This window comes from Capra hircus, chromosome 7, assembly GCF_001704415.2.
Source record: "Capra hircus breed San Clemente chromosome 7, ASM170441v1, whole genome shotgun sequence".
NCBI lineage: Eukaryota > Metazoa > Chordata > Mammalia > Artiodactyla > Bovidae > Capra > Capra hircus.
In genome coordinates this window covers 91,828,981-91,845,759 of record NC_030814.1, presented here as the reverse complement: position 1 = coordinate 91,845,759, position 16,779 = coordinate 91,828,981, and the positions used below count along the sequence as shown (strand labels likewise).

Here is a 16,779-nt window from a genome sequence, read left to right as displayed (position 1 = left end):
AGAGCAGTGCAGAGGACCTAAGGAGAGAAGACTTGCTACTGGTGAGATCAGAAGTTGTCTCTTGATGAACTAGGACTCAAATACAGACAGATGAGGAGTGGGTGGAGTAAACCACATGTCTGGGACCTGACTGCAGGTGGATGTAATAGAGGAAGGAAGGTGGTGGGGGCAGAAGCGGGAAGGGGCCATCTGGGGCAATGGTGAGGGTCATTAATGCCATGTGGAATCTGGCTTTTATGCGGTAGGAAGTTTTTGAAAGCAGCATCTGTAAAAGCGACGACTCTGTTTTGGCCAGGCGGTATTTAGAAGGCAAGTTAATTTTCCACAAGTCAGAGCAATAGGTCTGAGACTCAAGTAATCCTAAACACTCTCTACCTCAAGAAGGTTAAGACTCTGGATAAGTAACAGCTGCTGAGAAACCTACAGGAGAAAATAAGTAAAGGTGTCAGTACCTCTTCTGTGCTGAGACTTCCCAAATCCCATGGAAACAAAAACACACTGGAGAGATCTTGAAAGAAAATGCACACCTTCATTCAAGGTCCATCAAAGATTCACAGGGCAGTCCACAGGCACATTAGCAGAGGAAGCCAGTTTGAAAGAAGTTCCTAACACCACCCTCCATACCTTTGCTGGATCTCTTTGGAGTCTTCTTATTTCCTTCAGAGGTAATTTCAATTTCATCAGGATTACCTCCCTCATCTTCAATTGCCTAAAGGGAAGGGAAAAGAAAAGTTCACCCAAAAAGGCAGCACACAGACTTGACTATCACAGAAGCTTCAGGGGCTGATTTGGAAAGGGCCTCTCCCTACTCATTCATTCCTTCTTTCTGTTGCAGCAAGGGCCCCAGAGGTAGACTGATTCTACCGTACCTTGGCTGCTTGGTCTTAGGCAGGCTTATTTAATTGTTCTGAGTTTGTTTTTTACTCTGGTATGAGGGGCTAATTAAAGTTCTTACCCTAAAAAGTTGTCAGGAGAATTCCTATTAGCCACAAAAAGCAAGCACTCATGGAACAGTCAGCTTATTTTTAGAATTATCACCACAATCTGATTGACCCTATTCCTGGGCCAAACTACCTATGACATTATTCAACACTGTACTGTTCAACTCTCTCCCTGATCCCTTTTTAACACCTGCACTAGCACCATCTGGACAGAATATGGGACATGGCATGGGATGGGACATGGACTACTTCACCCCTCACTCATCTCTGATGGATTCCTGAGGTCTTGCTCTCAGGGAACCTTCATTGAACAATTACAAGGATCTCTTGGCAAGTCCCACTTCTCATTCCAAGAGCCTGTCCTTCACCTGACTACCTCCCACTTATGCTCAGCACTGTGTAGGCCACCAAAGAGCCAAACCCCACAAAACAATCAATCAAAGGAACACTGACCAAGCCTGGCAATGCTGATATCCCCAGACACCAGGCTTCACAGATTTTTGAAAACCCTTTCTCTACTGCATAGTCCTGGGAGCCCACATTCTGTTTAAATCCATTTCAAATGCGGCTCTATTTGTATGTAGTTTCAAAAGTCTCAAAGATTCTCAGGAGTATTCTAGCTTGGTAAAGTCTAAGTTCAGAACAAAGCCTGGGGGCTCCACACCTAACCTGTACCAAGAAAAAAAAAAAAAACCTCTCCCTTCTCTCAGAAGCTAGAGCCAGAAAGATTTGGAGTTCTGTCCTGGCCTGAAGCAGGGCTCAAACAGAAAGCCCCTCAGGTCATCTCGTCCAGGTGCAGTGCTTACAGGGTTGTCCCTGGGGGCTAGAGGCTACGCAGGCCTGACTACTCTGCGTGTGTTGTCACCTCCACCTTCCCCTCTTTTGTTCTTCCTAAAAGAATAAACAAACAAACCAAAGAAGAGACAAAACAACAGGTGACAGAAGTAGAAGAGAAGAACTCCAGTACTTCCAGACTTGCTTGCGTCAGATGGCAGATGGGTGTTTGTGCATTTTTGAGCACATCCCTAAGAAACTGAAGAGGAGAGGAAGAAGGGATGGGTTTTCCCCCCAGAGATGCTGGTGGAAGATCATACCAGCTTCAACCAACAGCCTGACAGGAAGGTTCAATGCCACCCTATCAGCATAGAAGGCTTGTGGACTATCTGGGGGAACAATGGCTAAAGCCTCCCCCACAACCCCCCCCACCAATTTCCCTTTACTGACAGGAGGCCCTATGGCTAGTAACACCATGGATCACAGGTCCCTGGGTTCCAACTCTCCCCTCCTTGCACCTTCTTCAGGTAAACACTTCTGTGGGCGAACTGCCTGCCCTGTTTGCTTAGAGGGAGTTAGCGTCCATAGTGAAAGGCACACACACTCGAGTTACAAAGGCACTACTGACTTAGAGCAAGTAACTCACCACTCTCCAGCCTGAGTTTCCTTATCTGGACAATAGGAGATAATCCCCACTTCCTCTAAATGGCAATTAACAAACAAAAACCGGATCCTCTGTTGTTTGGGAGGCAGGATAGGGTGGAAAGAGTCACAGACTGCACTGCTTGAGGAAGGGGGGTGGGGTGGGGTGGGGACGATAGGTGACAAGGCATAGTTAAGAGATCACAGAGAAGTCCCAAGACAAGAGACAGTGAAACAAAGAAGCCACCAGAATCTCACAGAGCAGGGAGCGCAGAAAAGCACACCTAACTCTGCTTTTCCAATGCATCCCTCAGAACCCCCAAAGCAGGGATCAGTGACACCCAGATTGCAAATACCACACAGTGCATACAGAGAGAAAAGTTGTGACAGCAATTGCACTTTGAATGTATATATGCTACAGGTAGCATGCCAAGCACATTTTGGGCCATCTTCCTTAACTCTAAAGATTAAGAATTAATATTTTTCTCTTTTGGACACAAGGAGAAACAGACCCAGAGAGGATTGAAATGTCTTTCACGCTCAAGATCGGGTCAAGAGACTGGCAGAGCCCTTAGGTTCTCTTCAAGTCTAACTGTAAGTTTCATTTCTGGTCTTTATTACAGCAGCACTTTTCCTGCCAGGCTAAGTCCCCGAGCCATTCCCCCTCAACCCCGCTCCCAATACCCTCTTAACACGGTTACTTCGTAAAGTATCCCCCTATTCTAGACTTCTAGGCCCTAACGGATCAAGCAGCATCTCTCGCCCCAGAGGCGGCTCCCGCAACGAGCACAAGCTGGGTTCAAATCTCGACCTCCTCTCCCCGGCCAAGGGACCTTGGCCGAGTCCCCTGACTCCCCGGGCGGAGCGAGGATTTCAGGTTCCGCGTCCACTCTCAAAGATCGGGATGAAAGCAGCCGAAGGAAGCCCTAAAAAGCAGGGGCTGATGCGGATAACACAAGCCCTCGGCCTATGTCACCCGCCACCTCGAACTTCCCCCGTTCGCGTCGAGATTTTCTTGTTCTCGCCCCGATGCAGCGCTGGGGCCCGCCGGGGCTCGGCGATCCCGCTCGGGCCTCAGCGAAGCGGGGAGAGGCCGGGAGCGCCAGGCCCCAGGCAGGCCGCTAACGGGACCGGGCGGGGGGCGGGACCCCGAGGCCAGGAGGCCCGTCGTCGCGGCCGCTGGGGTTCCCCGGCCCACCTGCTACCCACCCCCAGGGCCCCAGCTCTACCTTTCTAAGCCGTTCCATCAAAGCGCTCTTGTTGCCGCTCGAGTCCAGGTTCCGTTTCTTCAGCTCCGCCCGCAGATCGATCACCCTAAGGTCGGTGAGGCGCCGCGTCCCGGTCTCCGGCGAGGCGGAGCTCAGAGCCGCTGCGCCCGCCGCACCAGAATCGCCTAAGCCGGACAGAGACTCCGCCATTCCAGGGACCCTGGCTCTGCCTACCACTTCACGCAGAACCCGGCCGGGTTTACCACAGCTCCCAGGACGAACTTGCGCCGCCTCTAAGAGAACCGCTCCGACGGCTTCGGCGTTACTCCCTTCTGCGCAGGCGTACCCGGCGCGGGTTCAACGCCCTGAGCCGCTTCTGCTCACGCGTAGTAAGAGCCCAGCGAGTGAGGTTCCAGGCGCTTTACGTCTTGCCGGCCTCCCGCCGCGAACTGCCAAGACGCACGCGTCCAGCAGTTACAGCGCCTGCGCACTGTTGCCGAGGGCCTGCGGTTGGTCGACGCGCGAGCATCCGACTGCGGCGAAGAACGCCTATTCGGGCGGCGCGCGTGCGCGGCCGGAAAAGGGGGCGGGAGGAAGCGAGTGCGTCTTCCTCTGTGGCGGCGCCATTTTGTGCTCAGAGCCGCTACAGCCGCCGGCGGTGTGGGAAGTAGTTGGCGGGGACAGCACACCCGGGATGGCGGAGACTCTAGCAGGGTCCAGCGACTCGGGTTCTGCCACGGCCGCTGTCGTCTCGGGCGTCTCAGAGGTCGGGACGCGGCGACTCAGCGACCTGCGGGTCATCGACCTGCGGGCGGAGCTGAAGAAGCGGAACCTGGACACGGGCGGCAACAAGAGCGTCCTGATGGAGCGGCTCAAGAAGGTGAGGCGGCCCGGGGCCCCGGGGTGCCGCCAGAGACCGAGTAACGCCCCCGCGCGGGCCTGTCACTGCGACTGCCTGGTGCCAGACGCCCCCGCCTGCCTCTCTCGTCGGGAACTCCGGTCCGAACTGTCAGGAACCGCGGGTCGGCTGTGTGACCTTGGCCCGACACCGCCCCTCTCTGTGCCTTGTCGCCTCCTTCCATTCAGTCATCTCAGTGTTCGGAAAGCCCGTCTTAGTCGTGGGTAGCCCCCGGACTTTTCCCAGGGTTGTGTGACCTTGGACAGGTGTTGTTCCCTACCAGCGCCTCAGTTTTCTCCCCTACGGAGCGGATGATTGAAGAATCTTTGACATTGCCCGGGAAGGAGCGATGTGCCTGTTTTGGGCCCAGGACGTTTGCGTTCACCGTGCCCTGCACCTGGCGGCTTCTCTCCCAGGTCTCCATCTGGCTGGCGCTTTGTTGTCATTTTGGGTCTGTCTTAAGATGTTGCGCCCCCCCCCCCCCCCCCCGCCCAAGTGAAGACTTGCTCCAAGTCCATGACTTCCTGTATCGCACCATCCTGTGTTCATTGCCCCACTTCTCAGCATTGAACACAGAATTGGGTATGGCGGGTGGTCATCTCTCATGGAATCAGGCTCTTGAGGGTAGGAACCTGGTGAATTCACCGGGGAGTCCCGAAGCACGGTAAGAAGACACTGTTGCCGTGAACCTGAGCACAAAGGGCAGTGCTCAGCCCTTGGCCCGCTGCCAGACCAAGTGTAACCTGTTTGTTACATTGTTGACTTAAAGTTGAGACAGTGTGGAGGTTAGGGACCGTTTTGGAACTCCATCAACCCTGACTGTGAGCCCCAGCCTCTTTTGGGTGAAGGGCCCAGAGAGAACCAAGTGGTACTGGGTTCACCTACTGCCTGGGGACCTGGCAGCCCACGTGGCAGAAACAGAGTTGCTCTTTGCAGAGAAGGGTTGCCTTTGTTGCTGGGAAATTGTTACAGAGGAAGAGCAGTGTGGGCCCCACAGCTCTTAACAGTGTTGTCAACTTTGTCTCTTCCCAACAGGCAGTTAAGGAAGAAGGACAGGATCCTGATGAAATTGGCATTGCCTTCGAAGCCACAAGCAAGAAGACAAAGAGATTAGTGAAAGGTATCCATTTTAACTTATTGCTGCTTGGGGTATCTACAGCAAGAGAGCTTATATAGAGAACTGGTTTTTTAGCATTCTTCTAGCCCTTCAAGTCAGGAGAGCTCCTTTGCCCCTCACAGTCCTCCATCTAACAGCTTGCTTTTCCCCCACCTAACATGTAACTCTGTCAGAGTGCTGGGGAGGATTTGTAGGTGCCAAGTAAAATACCGGTGGCTCATCAGTAAAGAACCCGCCTGCCCAGGCAGGAGATGTGGGTTCGACCCCCAGGAAGATCCTTTGGAGGAGGGAAATGGCAACCCACTCCAGTATTCTTGCTTGGAAAACCCCATGGACAGAGGAGCCTGGCAGGCTGCATTCCATGGGCTCTCAAGAGTCGAACTTGACTTCGTGACTGAACAACAATTAAAAACATTACAGCTTTTGTTTCTAGGATTAAAAAGGAACTAACGTAAGGCACACTCTTAAAAGCTGCCCCGGCTGACCTGAGCAACCAGATGCACCTACTTGTCTTCCTGGTTCAAAAAATAGGACTTAAACCAAGGAAAATAAGAGCAGGCAGAGACCCAATAGAACCCAACTTCTTTAGGGTCCAAAATGGTTGTTGGAACATTTGCCTGTTTTACTAGTGTGATATATTGTTTTCAAATCTAAATATAATTCACATGTTTAAATTGTATAGTGCTGTGCTTTTTAGTATATTCACAAGATTATGAGGTCATCACTACTCTTAGTTCTAGAACATTTTCATCATCTCAAGAAGAATCACCTATCCCCCATTAGCATCAGTTCCCACATCCCCCTGCCCCCAGCAGTATCTAATTGAGGTTTTGTCTCTAAGGATTTGCGCATTCTAGACATTTCATGTAAGTAGAATCATACAGCATGTGACCTTTCATGTCTGGCATCCTTCATGGAGCATCGTGTTTTTAAGGTTTATCCATGGTATAACATGTATCAGTGCTCCTTTCCTTTTTATGGTTGACAGCAAAAGCTTGGGAACCTCACTAACAGTGGTCCTCATTTTCAGAGTTTACTGTGATAAGGACGGCATAATTTGCAGCTCCCATACGACGGGCTTGTTGTCTTGAAGGGTGCTGCACGAAAGGTTTTACAGCTGTCCGTGTCCCATTCACCTAAAGAAGTGCTAATTTCAGGCAGTGGGATACAGCTACTCAGAAAGTAAAAAGAAAAGACTTTGTATTTTCCGCAACTTCTGTTTATATTTCCCACAGCTTTTTCTAGCAGGATGACTTTTCTAGAATTCAGTAAACTGTTTAAATATTATGCATGTGTTTTGAAAGGTTAAATTTTTGACTTAGGTTATGTTTAAAGGGGTTTACGTTTAAAACACTGGTATCTTTCCATTGCTCGTGAAACTGTCTGTATTTCAGCAGTAGACACGGACCGTTGAAACAAACCAATCATGAGGGATGGGTCTACAGCAGGAAACATACAGATAGCCTGTTTGTACTTTTCTGTTAAGTTACCCATATCTGAAAGTTTGGTTTTGAATAGCTGAAAGTTTAAACTTTTTTGTGTGTAGGTGCTCATTTTAAACTGTGAGGTTAGGCTTACTCATCAGAATGATTTTGGCTCCTATAAGGAATCTTTGAATCATTAGAAAAACAGTTGAGTGCTTCCAATACATGTCTGAATGAGTTAAAGCATAGATCAGCTCAAAGCTACTTGGAGTTAGCATTGTGTCAGGGAAGCCTTGATAATAATTACTTTTGGTGTAAAGTGTTTGTACCAGTACAGGTTGGGGTTAGAAAGGCACTGGTACCTTTCTTTTTCACAGAAGTCCCCAGAGCCCAAGATCCTGGGGCAGAAAACAGCTCCTCCAGGTTGTAGAGCTAGTGTGTTCTCCAGAGGCGTCTGGGCATGTGGTTAGTTATACGAAGTGCTAGGTCCTCATGGTGTTCTGGTTGAAAATTAGGTCCTCAAGGTTACTAGGCATCAGCCAATGGATTTCCAGAGTCTGCCACAAAGTTGGACTGATTCTGGGAATTCGTGAGTAACCACTGCCTTTCAAAAGTGAAAGGAAGTTGAACTTTGAAAGTTTCATTGCAAGTCAGTACTTGAGTCCTTTTCCCCAGCACATCTAAATGGACAGAATTGCTGAAAACTGGGTGTGTTTTGAAAGATCATTCTAAATTAGGTTACATTTGGAATTAAAATTTGATAGTCTGTGCCGTTCCCTGTTCTGTTCCCCCACCCTTCGGTTTTTAGTCAAGACCCATCCCTTGGGATTGGGGCGCAGCCTGTGTGCCCAGTGTTTACTTTTCTCACTCTCACTTAGGGTGCTTTCTGGTGAGGTTTTTTTGGTCTGCCTCTCTCCTGTTTACCTTCTTCATAGGCACTTCAAGCTACTGTTTGAGGCTTGAGAAATTGGGTGCAATTATCAAGCATTTAAAGTAGTGTGTTTCAAAAGGTTATGCCCAGTTCAGATATAATGGGAGGTGGGACAGCTCAGTTTTTGAGTCCCAGCTTTGGAGCAGAACCAAATTCTCCTGTCAGATGCAAATAATAAACCTGCTAGCACACTGTGAAGAGCACAGTGTGTAATAAAACTACATTTCTTGAGTAATCATTGATAATACTGGGAAATGAAATACTTAGGATATTGCAGTTGGCATCTTTAAGCACTGATTGAGGTTTCTTCAGACTCACAAACATAGCGTTACGGTTGTGGAGGGTGGGGTGTGTAGGGCGAGCAATGGAGTGGTGGTTTGGGATCAGCAGATGCAAACTACCATGTATAGGTTGGATCAACAACAAGGTCCTACTGTATAGTGTAGGCAACTGTATTCAGTATCCTGTGATAAGCCATAATGGAAAGGATGTGAAAAAGGATATATATATGTGTGTGTATAACTGAATTATTTTATAGCAGAAATTAGCACAACATTGTAAATCAACTAAACATCTATAAAATAAAGACCGATGCTTCTTAAGTTGCAAAACTGTGGTGTGCCACAGCATTTTGCAGACTCTGCCATGTTGATAGTTTGAACCGAGAGCTTTGTGGTAGGGTGCTATCCTTTGTGTTACTGTGTGCTGGGCAGCATCCTTCGCCGCTGCCCACTACATGCCTGTAGCACTGCCCGTCGTAACACTAAAAATGTCTCTAGGCATCACCCTGTTACATCCCACATCCCCACTGACCACCCCCCATACTGGCCTCCCACATGTAAACATACGTGCCATGGTTTGCTTTTCTTCGGGATATTAGTCTGTGTATGCCCTTCTAGAACAGGTCACCTTTGTTTTGCACATCCTAAGGGGAATTCTAGAATATAGGTATGTACATTTTTAAGGCTATTGATAACAGGGAGCCCAAAGATTTTACTTACTTTCTAAGAGTTTCCACTTTCTTTCCCTTCCAGCCCCATTGGGAATACCTGGCATCACTCTCAATAGTCCTTTTGCGTTCGCAGAGCCCAGGGTGAAAGTAGACTTTATGGTACCCTTTGCCTTTTTGCCTTGAGTAGAAAAAAGCTTCTGGGCTGAAGAATGACAGAAAGCCAGAGGCTTGATGCAGTGGGTGGAACGAAGGGGACCTCACAGGTCTGTTGTCCAGCCCACACTCTTAGGGTGTAGTTCTTTGGGTGCTATATGGACATGACTTTTTAAATTTACTCGTTGGGAGATGCCTGTTTTTATCCTTTGCTCATTTTTGTTTGAGGATGTTTGTGTTAGTTTGGTTTGGAAACCTTTTGAAGCTTTGGCTATTTTGTGCAGAATCAAAATACTTTGATGGTATTACAGAAATCCTAGATCTTATGTTCCAGTTGAGACAAAACTGTACATGATAGACGAACAGTCGCATTCAGCTTCCTTGTATCATGTTCTCACCAAGACTGAGCTGTGTCGTCCTGCAGAAGCTAATTACAAGGCCAGAACCCAAGTGCTATCTGACTGAACAATTTTTCTGTTATTAGAACAAAAGGCAGAAGAGGAAGGTACTGAAGACAATGGCCTGGAAGAAGATTCCAGAGATGGGCAGGTAGATGCCGTGACAACAGAGGGGGCGGCAGGAGCTCTGCGTCCCAGTCCACCTGGTAGTTGACGCCTTTCATCGTCCCTCATTACAGGAGGATATGGAAGCAAGTTTGGAGGGTTTGCAGAGTATTGACATGATGGACGTTAATGTGTTAGAAGAAACCGAAGTTGAGAACAGCACTGCTCCAGACTTCGGGGAGGATGGCACTGACAGCATCCTGGAATCCCTTTGTGAGAGCAAAGACTACGTGGCCACGCAGCTGAGGGAGCTCCCGGCTCAGTTCACAGGACACGCTGTAGGTAACGCAGTCGCGGTGCAAAATGCTGCAGCCCTGGGGCGCTTCACTGTTTGTGTGAGCTTCTGCCAAGACGGAACACGCTGATGGTTGGTTAAATAACACACAGCTAAATCACCATTTGGTGTCTAAATCTTGGCGTTAAATTGCATCCATTTAAACTCAACACAGATCAGATGTTAACTGATGGATAACTTCTCTGTAATGCTGGAGAATATTCCTATAATTGGGTAGGGTACACATTCTTAGCATAAGTCAAAAGTCTGACACTGTTGTTAAAAGTATTTTCTTTGAAAAGAAAAGAGGTTTAAAAAAACTATAGAAAGATAAGAAAACAAACAGTTCAAACTTCCTGTGTATGAGGGAAGACTTTAATTCTCTTAAGCAACATCATAGTGCCAGCTTTTCACTTTGACTTTTTGGCATAAAATTTCCTGGTGGTCCTCCTGGAACTGGTTGCCAGTTTAACCTCACCACTTTGGCGTGCCCAGCTGTCTTAGTTTGGTTTTATTTAAGGCATTCTAGCTTTAAACTGGAAAAGAAGTACCCTTATAGGACTGAGCTTTAAACCTTTAAGGTCAATAGTCACAGATTCCACACGTTGCCACAGCTTGACATAGGCTACCATGGAGCTTTGGTTTATTCTCTCTGTGTGATCCTATTGTGTGTTAATTATTTCCATAAAATAGACTTGACTTCTTGGTTAATGGAAACATCCTGGTCATAAGCTTCAAACCTGGATTTTCCTGGCGGTCCATTGGTTAGGACTCTGTACTCCTAGAGCAGGGTGCATGGGTTCAGTATGTGATTGGGGAACTAAGATCCTGTATGCTGCATGACCTGCCTTTCCCACCCTGCCCCCAAAAAGGTTTCAAACCTAAGAAAAAAATCTTTAGGGAGGGACATTTTTGTATTTCACTTAAAAAGTTAGAAAGCTTTCAAATTTAATAACCTTTAAGATACTAGTTTTCCTTTAGTATGCTGTGCTGTGCTTAGTCACTCAGTCATATCTGACTCTTTGCAACCCCATGGACTGTAGCCCACCAGGCTCCCCGTCCATGGGGATTCTCTAGACAAGAATACTGGAGTAGGTTGCCATGCCCTCCTCCAGGGGATCTTTCCAACCCAGGGATCGAACCCAGGTCTCCCATGTTGCAGGCGGATTCTTTACCATTTAAGCCACCAAGAGAAGCCTAAGAATACTGAAGTGGGTAGCCTGTCTCTTCTCCATGGTATCTTCCTGACCCAGGAATTGAACCAGGGTCTCCTGCATTGCAGGTGGATTCTATACCAGCTGAACTACCAGGGAAACCCTTTGTTTAGTAGACAATAAAAAGAAAACAAGTTAAATATTTGTTTTAAAGTATATTAGGGGAAAGTGCCAGGTTATTGTTATTTTAAAATAATTACTACCAAGTAAAATCAGGAATGTGAAGTTCACTTTCCCTTTGAGTCAGCTTTAGAAATCTGAGGCTGGGTAGTGTATGCTGACCACCAGTGTGGGGAAACTGCCTGGAAAATGAATCTGCTCACTCGTTCATTCATTCAGTTGGTGCTGCCAGAGTGCCAGCTGCCGTGAGCCACTGTCAGAGATGCTCGGGCTGCCTGATCCTGGAGCGGGCCTAGAAACAGGGAGGCAGGTGATCAGCAGAGTAACATCATCCCCACCTAACCCACGGTTTTGCTTTCTGAGGTTTCAGTTACCTGTGGTCAACTGGGGTCTAAAAATATTAGATGAAATAAAACAGTTCTTAAACGTTCTAAATTACATGCCATTCGGAGTAACATGATGAAACCTTGCACCATCCTCACCAGGACAGAAATCATGCTTTTGTCCAGTGTATCCATGGTGTATGTACTCCCTGTCCATTGGTATGGAAAAACGTGGTGTTTAAGGCCCGATGCTGTCTGAAGTTTTAGATAGCCACTGGACTTTGGGACATATCCCCTGTGGCTGAGGGGCAGCCGCTGGGATCCAGCAGTGGGTTTGCAGATGGCGTTTGGCATTGTGAAGAAAACAGATCTGTAGGTGGCCTGGAAAGTGGTGCGCTGTGGGCCTTGGCACTCATAATTCTGTCTCTGCAAAGAGGTCTTGGCGCTTTTTCTTTCAGGTTGATGGCGAAGGCTTCGAGAACACTTTGGATGCTTCATCATTGGACTTCAAAGTACCTCCGGTAGGTTACTGTCTGGTTCTGCACGGCTAGAAACCTGACATGAGTGGTGAATTTTCTACAGTTAAAAAGAATGAGTGAGAGTGCGTGTGTGTGTATAAACAACCCATTGCACTTTGGTCCTGCGGGAAGCTGAGCATAAGCGGGTGAGCTAAATTGTCAGGGTCAGGGTTTGCGGCCTAGTGGGCATGGTGTTAATGACCAACAAGAATGTAACCAGAAGGGAGAAGTGCAGGTGATTGGGTTACACAAACACTAGAGGGCTTCCCAGAGGAGTTTCTCTGTCAAGAGTTGAGGTCTGGCGAGCCAGTCAAATTAGCCAGTTGAAAGGGTAAAGACTTTGGGTCCTGTTGCAAGGATGGACAAAACAAGATGGAAGTGAGGTGGAGGGCTGCAGAAATAGGTGGGCCGGACTCACAAAGTGCAGGAGCTAGTGTCTTCAGTCAGGGTGGAGTTAGGGAGAGCTGTCCAGCAGGGTGGAGAAATGGTTTTGTTGATACGTTCTAGTTACACATAAAGTTCCATGTTGGGAGAGAGATTTTTCTCAGATCTGGTGTGATGTCTAAAGCAGTCATCTGTGTGATCTCTGCCTGGACTGGGAAGTTGTTGCCAATTGCAGAGGCCTAACTGCAAGGGGGGATTGGACGGGCTAACATTGAAGTGCTCTGTGAGTTTTGTCTTTTCTTTTTCTCAATAGGATATTGAAGAACCTCTGTTGGAGCCAGGTACTGATAAGAGAAACACAACAGTTATGGTTTGAAAGTCTTCCCACTTTTCTTTTAAAGCTGTTTATATATTTTAAGCTTTTTTATGGTCTTATGAATTATTTTAATGGTGGACAATCCAGATCATACAAGGATCAGAGATTGGAAACCCATTCGTATCACCAGATCTATGGAAGTGCTGTTCTGGTTTCTGGAGGTCAGATATGTTAAGTGAGATGTAGTGATGACTTTCGTCTCTCTAACCATGTAGAGTGGCATTTAAGTACTTCCCCTGCCCCACTTTCCCCGGTGATTCTTCCATGTGTTTCTACACATGAAGCAGATCTTGTATTATTTCCTGCAGTCGTTAGATTAATGCAGTGAAGGTAGGACAAAGCGGTGGTCAGGGCACTGATTGCCTGAGAAGTGACTGAATTCCAGAAGAGGAACCAGAATTTCTCCACGAAAATTTCCAACGTGTTGGTCCCCTTCTGGACTGCATTTGTCTCCTCCGGCGGAAATTTCTGGTTTTCCTATTGGACTGTTCTGTTAAAAGAAATTCAAAGAAATTTGAAGGTCGAGCTGTCCTTGAATGGTGATCGCGTTCAATTCAGCACCTTGGACACTGGAAAAATAAGGAGAAGACCCATACTTGAACAAAAACATGGACGAGACTGTCGAGAAGCTGTCACACGGTTGTAGGTGTTTAAATCTGTGGGGGCCTTTTCTCTTCCATGTAGCATAGAGGCTTACTCTATAGTCGGTCGGAGTGCAGGTAGTGTAACCAGTGTTAAGTGTGTGTACCCGCGGGTTTTCCAATCTCTGTGTAGCTAGCAGTTCTCTTCGTGTTAGTGTGGCCGCCGTGCCAGTTCCGCATTTGTGATTGCTTTATTTCCCTGGTAATTAAACCTTGTGCCATTCTATTCCTGTTAAATCCGTAGAAAATGAGAAAATACTCGACATTTTGGGGGAAACTTGTAAATCTGAGCCAGTAAAAGAAGAAGGTTCCGAGCTGGAGCAGCCATTTGCACAGGAAACAAGTAGCGTGGGGCCAGACAGAAAACTTGCGGAGGAAGAGGACCTTTTTGACAGCGCCCATCCGGAGGAGGGTGATTTAGATTTGGCCAACGAGTCAACAGCACACGCTCAGTCGAGCAAGGCAGACACCCTGTTAGCGGTAGTGAAAAGGGAGCCCGTGGAGCAGACAGGCGATGACGAGAGGATGGACTGTGAGCCTGTAGGGCTAGAGAAGCCAATTGAGCAGAGTAGTAAAGCCTCAGAGCACACGGAAGCCTGTAGCGAGGAGGCCGCGGAAGCGCCCCCGGAAGCCTCAAGCCCGGACCCCGGGGATAGCAAAGAAGACGTGAAGAAGTTTGCTTTTGAAGCTTGTAATGAAGTCCCTCCGGCTCCTAAAGAGTCCTCAGCCAGTGAGGGCGCTGATCAGAAAATGAGGTTTGTTTTTTCTCAGTTTTAGACCAGACGCTATCTCCTTTTCATTGGTCGTTTAATGACACACATGAGCTGTTTTTCTGCAATTGGCCAGCCAGACTGATGCAATTGTAGTTTACCTCTAAAGAATGTTTGATTTCTCTTTGTGTATTTTTAATGGGTGATTTCAATTCCTTTTGTTTTCCTCAACCTGCTATGGTTGTGCTCTTAAATTGTTAAGTGTTATCGTCAGCTAAATAGAATTGATTTTTAAGAATCTGACATTGTATTGGGGGGGTGAGGTTTCCAATATAAGCTTGCAAAGGTGCCTGTTAAAATTTTATTTCTGACTAATTTTCTGGTAGGTATTCAGTCTTAGCACATATCATACTTTTGATTTAGTTCTCTTTTTATTTTTTCCTGTACGAGTAATACTAACTTTTATCTCTAGCTCTTTTAAGGAAGAAAAAGATATAAAGCCAATCGTTAAAGATGAAAAAGGTATGATTCAACTTACATGTCAGGGAGTCACCTTCGGATCTCTTAGTTTGGGAGGGAGGGGTCTGCAGGAATCCACAATTTGGATCCAGTACTTGGTTTTATTATGGATTATGGGAATTAATCAGCTAGCTAATTGTATCTTGAGAGACTAATTTTTAAATGTTGATGAGCTTTTGAATGTATGTTTTTGTTGAGACTCATTTATGGAATGGTAGAAGTCCTTTTGTAGGACAGGTATTTTTCTACCTGTAAAATGATAGAATTTTAGAAACTGCTATCTTGGTTATGAGCTGATCATTGAATGCCATTTCAGTTTGTAACTGGCATAGGTGTGATTATTCCTCGAGTAAGAAAATTGAGTTTTTGTGATACAGATTTTTCATTTTCTGTCCCATGTGTTGGCAGTAATTAAATTCTTGACTCAGAGGAATCAAGGTTGGATTGCATTAGGGTTTAAGAGAGGGCTGCAGTCTCAGGAGGCCAAGCATAATCATCTCCCTCCTGCAGGTCGAATCAGCAATAGCTCTGGAAGGAATCTATGGGTCAGTGGACTGTCTTCCACAACTCGGGCAACAGATCTGAAGAACCTCTTCAGCAAATATGGAAAGGTACGCTCCGCTAATGTGCTACCACCCGCCTGGTCTTGGCATATTGGTTTTCATTACCAGTTGGGGAAAAGAAATAGACAAGAACAAAAACTTGGAGGTAAGCGGAACCTAACCAGTTGTGGGTAGTAAACCTTATCTCCTGGTTGAGAGTGGATGACAGGCGGAGCAGACAGCTTGTAGGTGCTGCTCAGAGAAGGTGTGTAAAACTACAGTCTCCGTGTCCCTGCTGTGCTTTGAACAAACTGTCTTTTAGCCAATACCAGACTGGAAACTGGGACTTCCCTGGTGGTCTAGTGGTTAGGAATCTTCCTGCCAATGCAGGGGACACAGGTTCGATCCCTAATCTGGGAAGATTCCACGTGCTGTGGAGCAATTAGAAAAAAACGCAGCTGGCATGCTGAGATTTTCCCCCTTAACAGTAAGTGAAGAGTTGGTCTCCGTATATCTTCTAGCGTCTTAAGTACATAATTGGAGAATTTGAACAGGATGGTGGCTTAAAAATAAATCAACTCCCAGTCATGGAGGCAGGAGGAAAATATTACAATTCAGAAACTTCTGAGGAATGTTTAAGAACGATTCTGTTGTCGTGGAATTAGCTAATGAAGCAATCTCCTGGTCTTCTGGGGGTCCGTGGTGCGTGGGAGAAGTCAGCAGGGTACCACTCAGCAGGAGGTGGCAAGGGTTCCAGGTTGCTGTGCCATCCTGACTGCCCGGTCATCATTCCTTTGCTCAGGGCTTTGTTCCTCGATGAGAAATCAGGCACTGAAGCAGACAAGACCCTGAAGAAGCATTTGGAAGGATGTAAAACGCTACTATGCCAAAACCTATTTATTAACTTATTTACAGTCAGGCACTGGGCTTCTCTTGATGACTCAGTTGGTAAAGAATCCACCTGCAACGCAGGAGACTGATTTGATTTCTGGGTCGGGAAGATCCGCTGGAGAAGGGATAGGCTACCCATTCCATTATTCTTGGGCTTCCTTTGTGGCCTAGCTGGTAAAGAATCCATCTGCAATGCGGGAGACCTGGGTTCAATCCCTGTGCTGGGAAGATGCCCTGGAGAAGGGAAAGGCTACCCACTCCAGTATTCTGTCCTGGAAAATTGCATGGAGTCTCGAAAGAGACATGACTGAACGACTTTCACTGATTGTAAAGCTGAAACAGATAACAAGGCATTGTTCTAGGTCTTAACATCTGATGGAAAATAACTTACTGCAACATGTCATATGTATTTATTTTTAAGTATATTGAAGATTACCGCCTGCCATCATTGTGTGGTAGAAAGACCTAATTTAGACTTGGAAGGTGGAGTCAGTGATTTATCACTGAGGATGTGACATTTAGGCCAAGACCTGAGTGTTGAGTGTGCCTGGCCGTTGGACCAAGGCAGCAGGACGCAGGAAGGCCCTGAAGTGGGACTGGGTGTCCAGTGGAACTGGGACTGGGTTGTGCAGACGGAGGCTTGATCTGCAAGAAGCTTGATGGC

The 16,779-nt window shown here is 47.0% G+C and overlaps 2 protein-coding genes across 8 annotated transcripts in view; one reads left to right on the top strand and one right to left on the bottom strand.

Moving 5' to 3' along the window:
* The window catches only part of SAFB (scaffold attachment factor B), a 60,834-nt gene extending 56,856 nt beyond the window's left edge, over positions 1–3,978 (bottom strand). The window contains exons 1-2 of one of the 3 annotated variants that reach the window (XM_018050900.1): positions 3,587–3,978; positions 625–709 (exon numbers count right to left, since the gene is read on the bottom strand). In XM_018050900.1, coding sequence (XP_017906389.1) covers positions 625–709; positions 3,587–3,775 — 274 coding nt within the window. In that variant the 5' untranslated portion in view covers positions 3,776–3,978. The remainder of the gene's footprint in view (positions 1–624; positions 710–3,586) is intronic. The other 2 variants (XM_018050902.1, XM_018050901.1) reach the window with 2 other exon arrangements.
* SAFB2 (scaffold attachment factor B2) overlaps positions 4,164–16,779 on the top strand; it is a 28,539-nt gene continuing 15,923 nt past the window's right edge. For 4 of the 5 annotated variants that reach the window (XR_001918339.1, XM_018050908.1, XM_018050907.1 and 1 more), the window contains exons 1-9: positions 4,164–4,445; positions 5,499–5,583; positions 9,525–9,589; positions 9,678–9,881; positions 11,993–12,055; positions 12,750–12,777; positions 13,698–14,208; positions 14,636–14,685; positions 15,193–15,293. Coding sequence is in view for 4 of the 5 variants with exons in the window: in XM_018050908.1 (XP_017906397.1) it covers positions 4,260–4,445; positions 5,499–5,583; positions 9,525–9,589; positions 9,678–9,881; positions 11,993–12,055; positions 12,750–12,777; positions 13,698–14,208; positions 14,636–14,685; positions 15,193–15,293 (1,293 nt within the window). In the remaining variant the exon portion in view is untranslated. The remainder of the gene's footprint in view (positions 4,446–5,498; positions 5,584–9,524; positions 9,590–9,677; positions 9,882–11,992; positions 12,056–12,749; positions 12,778–13,697; positions 14,209–14,635; positions 14,686–15,192; positions 15,294–16,779) is intronic. The other variant, XM_018050906.1, reaches the window with a different exon arrangement.